Source organism: Dreissena polymorpha, chromosome 8 (assembly GCF_020536995.1).
Source record: "Dreissena polymorpha isolate Duluth1 chromosome 8, UMN_Dpol_1.0, whole genome shotgun sequence".
NCBI classification, from domain to species: domain Eukaryota; kingdom Metazoa; phylum Mollusca; class Bivalvia; order Myida; family Dreissenidae; genus Dreissena; species Dreissena polymorpha.
Window position 1 is genome coordinate 16,140,572 of NC_068362.1, and position 7,590 is coordinate 16,148,161.

At 33.3% G+C, this 7,590-nt stretch overlaps 1 protein-coding gene across 1 annotated transcript; it reads left to right on the forward strand.

The window, feature by feature from the left end:
• Window positions 1–3,769: 3,769 nt before the first annotated feature.
• On the forward strand, window positions 3,770–4,786 carry LOC127840346 (putative uncharacterized protein DDB_G0271982). Its single transcript, XM_052368754.1, has one exon. It carries the CDS (start codon window positions 3,770–3,772, stop codon window positions 4,784–4,786), a length of 1,017 nt encoding a protein of 338 aa, XP_052224714.1.
• The last annotated feature ends 2,804 nt before the right edge of the window (window positions 4,787–7,590 follow it).

Consider the following 7,590-nt stretch of genomic DNA (forward strand, 5'->3'; position numbering starts at 1 on the left):
TATAAACCAAGTTTTGGATGTCACTGATATTTTCAATTTTACTAGTACCTAATTAAGACTAATTAAAACAGAATTGGACTTTCCTTGCAAAGTATTTATTATTAATAATAAAATAAGCTAATGTAATCAAAACATATTGATATTTTAAAAATTTAACTCAATGATATTAATAATATTTAAATTTGCCCCAAAAAAACTAGGGCAGGTAGATAGGAAGATTTTTTTTTTGAAAACCAACAGTGTTGTCAGTGTAAAATATTTGTAAAGCTTCTTCAATTTCAGTTTTACATTTTATGACCTGCAACATATTCTATGCTACTTTATTTTACTATGGTAAGTCATTAAAGTGTTATTTATTTTTCAACTATATAATGTGCTTATCTCATATAATGAATTACTACCCCATTTAAAGATGACACCTAATCTAAATTCATTAATACAATAGTTATAATTGTTTTATTGTAACATACTATTCCACTAAAAAATGACCATCATAGAACATCAATGCTGTGCTTTTACTAAAATTTTCATTGATCTCAATTATTTAAAGAAAAAAAACTATCAGGCATTTATAAAAAAATATATAATTAGGGTGTCAAAATTTAACAAACTGAACAAGTCAATTTGAACTTTTCTTGCAATGCAAATGGAGCCACTTGAAATACCAAATTGTTCTTATACTAGTCGGCAATATAGCTATGACATTGTGTCTATTCATAACATGCATCAGATACACCTTCTGAAACTTTTTAAGCGGTTTTGAAAACGCTATTTCATTGCAAACTTTCGTCAATAAATGATACATGTTGTTGTACAACCGAAAGTGAAAGTACAGTTAAAAAAAATGAATAAAGAGCGAAATTGTTGAAAACTTACGAAAATTTGAAATGATACTAACATAAGACCGTAAGACTGAACAAAATTATACTTAACTTTTAAATCATAACATGAAAGTTTACTTATAAAGCAAATTCTTCATTCATCCGCGGACTTCTTTGTGTCGTAGTCATAAATGCCTCCAAATGGAGGTGCGTGATGCGTCTAAGTATAGAGGTGACAATAACGTAGTGACGTCACCATTTATGTATAGAATGTACTTCATGCTAACACCGTTTATGCGCACGAGCACTTGATTGATAATCCTTTTCGCGCCACTGTCCAAAAGCGGTAGCGACGGTCAGATAGCTAGACGCCATTTGAATGTGCCGATTTAGCAGTTGTTTATAAATACATCTGCATGTATTTCATGTTATTATTATTATTATTATCATTACTATTATTATTATTATTATGTTTATTATTATTATTATTATATTGAAATAATATTTTGTTGTTAAACATGTCGATGCGGTTGCATTGTTTGCATTGTTATATGTTTGCTTTATTGAAATGATTTATCATCTATTCTTTAACATAAATCCATTTACCTTCATATTATAATTTAATGCTATTGTTGCAGATTTATTCATATTTATTTGTCTGCACGGGGACATTACACTTAGAAACATCAACCGTTGTTGGTATTTATTCTCCACCCACTACGGCTGGCGAGGCCGGCAACAATGGCGCCCAACGTGAATTCTTCGTGACTTCCCCTAGCAGCAAGACAGCGAGCGTATTCGGAGCACTCCAAAAGAAGAATACAGACTTCTTCGAGGAAGGTATTCTGTATGGCCATTTTTGAATTGTCCATGGACCGACCATAAACATTAAATCTCGGGTTGTGATAAGATTGTGAAAACACATAGCATGCTTTGAAATTGAGCTCAATACACATCATTCCTGATTACCGTTACCACTACGCTTTAGTGCACTTGTCCGAGGATCACGCTTTTCGTCGATGGATTGAAGACCAGACTGTGTATTATTATTGCGTTAAGTGATTTGACACTTAATTGTGAATTCTATTTGATAAATTCATTAGTGTTTTAAGTTTTATTTAAGTAATATTTTCATTAATTACGGGTGCATTATTTGTATTCCTTTGTATGATGTTATTTATATTTTTGTATTAATATTTTTAGGATTGTTTTTTACTGAACGTGAAAATTGGTCACTGCACTAATTATAGGATATAAATCTGGCCCTGCATGACATGACAACTAACGTTTCATCTCACTGTGTTTCATTCATAAACTAATCCGTATACAATAGAGTATCGGTCAGGTAGCGTAGTTGTGTACACAATATTGAGTAAGTGGTAAAATCATTCTAGTGGCATTTTGAAGGTGAAATTTCGTGCAATTTATATCAGAATGATTTAATTGATATGTACCTTTATCAGAAAAAGGAGATACGTGTGACTTTGTATAAATTCATGCGTATTTTTTTAAACGGGTTGTGCTGAACGTTAAATATATTATTTAGCATTGATTGAGGTCTGATCCACCTGTTTCAATGATAAATACAACACATGTTTAACGTTCAATTAGAGAATATTGCGAACAAATCCTTGCAAGGTCGCGCGTTGTTTTTTATATCGCGTATTTTAAACCGTTTGTGTTGTGTAAAATATACCCATTATATTTTACATCGTTACGCATGTTTGGATGTGCACTTCTTATTAGTGTGTATACAAAGTTGAAATTGGAGTAGTGTGCCATATGTTTGGTTAGATTGTACAAACATCAGCGGCGCATGGTTTAAAATATAGGTTTAACTTAAAACGTGTGATACATAAACAGAATTTAAATTGAAGAAATAAAACTATTGTCAAATTAAATTAACTCAATTAATTAATCACAAAACAATAATAAAATAAAAACAATAAAAAAAATAAATAAATAAATAAATTAACAATTGCCACCTTAATAATCTTTAATAAGACTTCAAGATTTTGAATTGTACTTAATCATCTTGATTAAAATTATATTGAAAACATTTTAACCTAAATATAATTTAGATACTTTAAATTTGGTTAAAATAAATTTCACTGATTTGTTTTAAATTAAATCTGATTTCAGTAGGTTTTAAAATAAAATAAATTTAGTGAACTTGATGAACTTGGGTGTTTGAATTACTTTATATATAGTAATGTAATATATAAAGTTCAATTAAGTTTAATTCAATTAATTAAATTAAAAATAAAATAAAATAAAATTACATTAAATAAAATTAAAGAAGATTAAATTAAATTAAATTAGTTTAAGTTTAATTGAAGTGAATGGAATGAAATTAAATAAGGTTTAGTTTAATGAAATGACTTGAATTAAATTAAAATAGCTTAAGTTTATTTGATTTGAATTTAATTAAAATAAATTAGGTTATGTTAAATTAAATTCATTGAATTGAATTGTGAATTGAATTGTAAATTCAATTGTGAATGGAATTGTGAATGGAAGTGTGAATTGAATTGTGATTTGAATTGTGATTTGAATTGTGAATTTCATTGTGAATTGAATTGTGAATTTAATTGTAAATTCAATTGTGAATGGAAGTGTGAATTTAATTGTGATTTGAATTGTGAATTGAATTGTGAATTGATTTGTGAATTGTGATTTCTGAATTGAATTGTGCATTGTGATTTGTGAATTGAATTTAAGTGTTCAAATGAAATGAACTATTAAAGAGAAGTGAAGTGAATTGTTTAAGTGAAGTGAAGTGTTCAAATGAAGTGAAGTGTTCAAGTGAAGTGAAGTGTTCAAATAACGTGTTCGATTGAAGTGTACAAGTAAAGTGTACAAGTGAAGTGTTGTGTTGAAGTCAAGTGAAGTTAAATTAGATTGAAGTTTCTAAATATAGTGATAATTGTCTGTAAAGGAGCTAAATCATGGATAATCCTTCATCTGAAAGAGATAAAAGGTTGATGCGAAGGGAACAATTGAAATTAGAGATTGAAAATAAAGAGAGACAAATTCAGAAGAGAACGAAGCTCGCGAGCATTAAACAAAGAGACAAAGAGATTGAAGAGGAAAAATTAGCAGAATTGCAAAAACAGAGAATGAGAGTGGTTGAAATGCGACACAAGACTCGACAAGAAAAAAAAGACCTACAAAAACGCAAATGTGAAGAAATCAGAATAAAACGAGAAGACAAAGAGATTGAAAGGCTGAAAGAAAAAAGAAGGCAGTTGGAAAGACAGATTCTAGAAATCGAAGAATTTGATGCGTTGGAAGATGCTGATGGTAGCATGGAACAAGAAGGAGCATGTGGTTATGATACACAGTTTAAGGACATAAACACAGATGAATATAAAAGAGATGACGTGAAATATAAAGACAATGCTAAAATGAGCAGATCTATAATAACGGTAGATGAATATGGACATATAGATGATATCAGTAGCATCAGTAGGGGCATTAGGTACCATGAAAGTGAATTGGAACGTTCAGAGACTTGTTCAGAGAGTACCACAGACACCGTTGACAAGGAGTTAAAATTGCTGGACAGCAAAGCCAAGAAGCATGTTGTAACTGATCGTGGTGACAGGTTGAAAGTTCAGAGGAACTATAATGTCGACAAATGTGATGATGAACTACTGAACATAGATGATAATCATGAAAATCATAATTATAGAGGAAATAGAAAATTGAAAATGTCACATAGAAAGAAACATGGCAATGTGGATCAAATACACAGATTGAGTTCTGAGGCCAGAATTAAAAAGGAGGGAGATACATATGTAACAGATGATGATGACACGTACTCAGATGACGAATATAGTATTGAAAGTGAAGTAGTACAGCAATTAAAGAAGGAGATAAAAGACATGAAACAGAGAGAAATACAAATGATGGATGAAATTGAAAGTAGAAATAAAGCGGAAAAATTAAAAGTAGCTAAGTGAAAGCTCAAGCTACAACAAATAAGACGACTATTACAGCAAAAGCAAGAGTTAGAAGAGAGTCTGTTGGAGAAACAAAGCACTTTAAGTTCCCTAGAGGGAGAGTATTGTGCAGATGATTTGGACACTGACATAAAAGCAGTACGTGAACCTAAAGTGCCTTTTGTAATAAAGCCTAATGTTCTAAAGTTCTCTGATCCTCAAACATTCAATGAATGGAAACTTGAAATTGAATGTATGATGAAATCTGGCATTTATCACCAAGATGTATTGAGACAGTCGATAAGAAATTCCATCACTGGAAAGCCAAGAAAAGTTCTCACAACTTTAAAGCCTGATGCAAGCCTGCAAGAAATACTTACATCTTTGGAAACAAATTTTGGTGATATCAAGACCGGCCAAAGTGTTACGGAAGAATTTTATAATAGCAAACAAGAAAAATACGAAGATATATCGACATGGGCCATACGGTTGGAGACACTTATCCAGAAGGCCATTAATCGAAATGAAATACAAGAAGAAAAGAAAGATACAATGTTGAGAACGAGATTCTGGAGGCACATCAATAATACTGAATTGCGAAATGCAACCAGAGTGTACTTTGAAACGGTCTCAACATTCGAAGAGTTGAAAGTTAAAGTCAGAAGGGAAGAACAGGAAATGGCTGTATGTAAAGGAACGGAACTGCCTAAAGAGAGTAACGTACTGCACATTGATGAGCAAATGAAAATATTAAAGGATCTCACAGAGAAAATGAATCTTATGGAGAAGAAGTTGAATGAGATGTCAAAAGAGAAACCATCACAAGATAGAAACGAGTCACGTTTTGAAAATCGAACATCCGACCAACCAAATTATAGAAGATGTCATATAGGTCGTTACAGAAACATGAACAGAGGAAGAGGATTTAGAAGTTATCGAGGTCAATATCCAACTCGAGGGTACTTAAGACAAGATCCGACAGAACAACAACCTAAAACACAACATTTAAACCAACAGAGGCTCTGATCGCGGGGGCTGATGAGAGCGGCATGAACAACATATGCCCCGACACATTGACTGATGAACAACATGATAAAGGAGACTTACTGCAAAGAATGATCGGAGACCCTAATTTAACAGACATCAAAATAAGCGGAATTCTAGTTAAAGCTTTGATTGACAGTGGCTCACAGGTCAGCTCAATCACTGAAGAATTTTATGATAACATGGATCACAAACCTGAATTGAATTCTATGGATGATTTTCAAATAGATCTAAAAGGTGCAAATGGCATGAAAGTTCCATATACTGGATACATCGAAGCATCTATAGAAACACAACTTACCCCTACACCAATACTTACCGTTTTATTGGTTATCCCGGTGTCACAGTATCATGGTGTAGCTCCAGCCCTTCTAGGTACGAATTTAATTCGAACTATTCAACAATTCAGAAATACAGATAACTTACCTGATGAGTGGGAAGCAGCCATGATGTCCATCAATCCGTTTATCGGTAGAGTAACTGCAACGAAACCCATAACCTTACATCCGATGGAAACCAGAACAGTTACTGGATTTGTAAGGAAGATCAAGAATACTGACGCAGCAATTACAGAGGCATTTGAAGATGAACACTCTCATAGTGCTATTGTTTGTCCACGTGTGGTCACTGTGAATAACGCTGGTCGAACCGCAAGAATACCGGTAAGAATCTGCAACGTAACAGCAAAACCAATTAAGATCAAGGCAAGACAGAGCCTATGCCAATTAAACGAAGTGCAAGTATTACGAGAAGCACCCGTTTTAGAGACATTGACTGCAGCAATACAGACTGAAACAGCACCCGCAAAGAAAGGAAAAGTTGAAGATGGAGATATTAAACATCAATATGGTGTTAATTTAGAACAGACCGATTTGACCGATGATGAAAAAAATCAAGTGTATAAGCTGTTCCAAAAATATGAGACAATCTTTCCAAAACATCCCCTGGATCTTGGACATACCTCAACCGTAAAGCACTCTATCAAACTAAACAATGAAACACCTTTTAAAGAACCATATCGAAGAATCCCACCTGGAGTATTTAATGAAGTCAGAGAACACTTGAAAGAAATGCTGGACATGGGAGCAATTCGAGAATCAAGAAGTCATTGGTCTTCAAACTGTGTAATTGTGAGAAAGAAAAATGGTACAATTCGATTTTGCATCGACTTCCGGAAACTCAATGAGAGAACGTAGAAAGACAGTTATGCTTTACCACGATTTCAAGACACCTTACACTTGTTATCAGGGTCCAAATATTTCTCCAAACTAGACTTGAAAGCCGGATACTGGCAGGTAGAACTTGAGGAGGAAGATAAGGAGAAGACTGCATTTCAGGTTGGAGGCCTGGGGTTTTATGAGTGCAACCGTATGCCCTTTGGGTTATGCAATGCCCCCGCGACCTTCCAACGATTGATGGAACGTTGCATGGGAGATCTTAATCTACGAGACTGCCTCATCTACTTGGACGACATCGTCATTTTTTCCAAAGATATTCAAAGCCATATCCATAGATTGGACGAAGTTTTTTCAAGATTAGCTTTCTACAATCTTACAATTAAGCCATCCAAATGTGAATTCTTCAAAACCAAAATAACATATCTCGGCCATATTGTCTCCGAGGAGGGAATAAGTACAGACCCCGAAAAGACTGAAACGGTGAAAAATTGGCCCGTTCCTTGCAATGTAAAAGACGTCCGGAAATTCTTAGGGTTTGTTGGATATTACAGGCGTTTCATTAAAAACTTTTCTAAGATTGCAAGACCTCTCAACAACCTACTG

What these genes read in the sequence shown, in the direction of transcription:
- LOC127840346 (XM_052368754.1), top strand. Translation starts at nt 3,770, where the DNA reads ATGGATAATCCTTCATCTGAAAGAGATAAAAGGTTGATGCGAAGGGAA.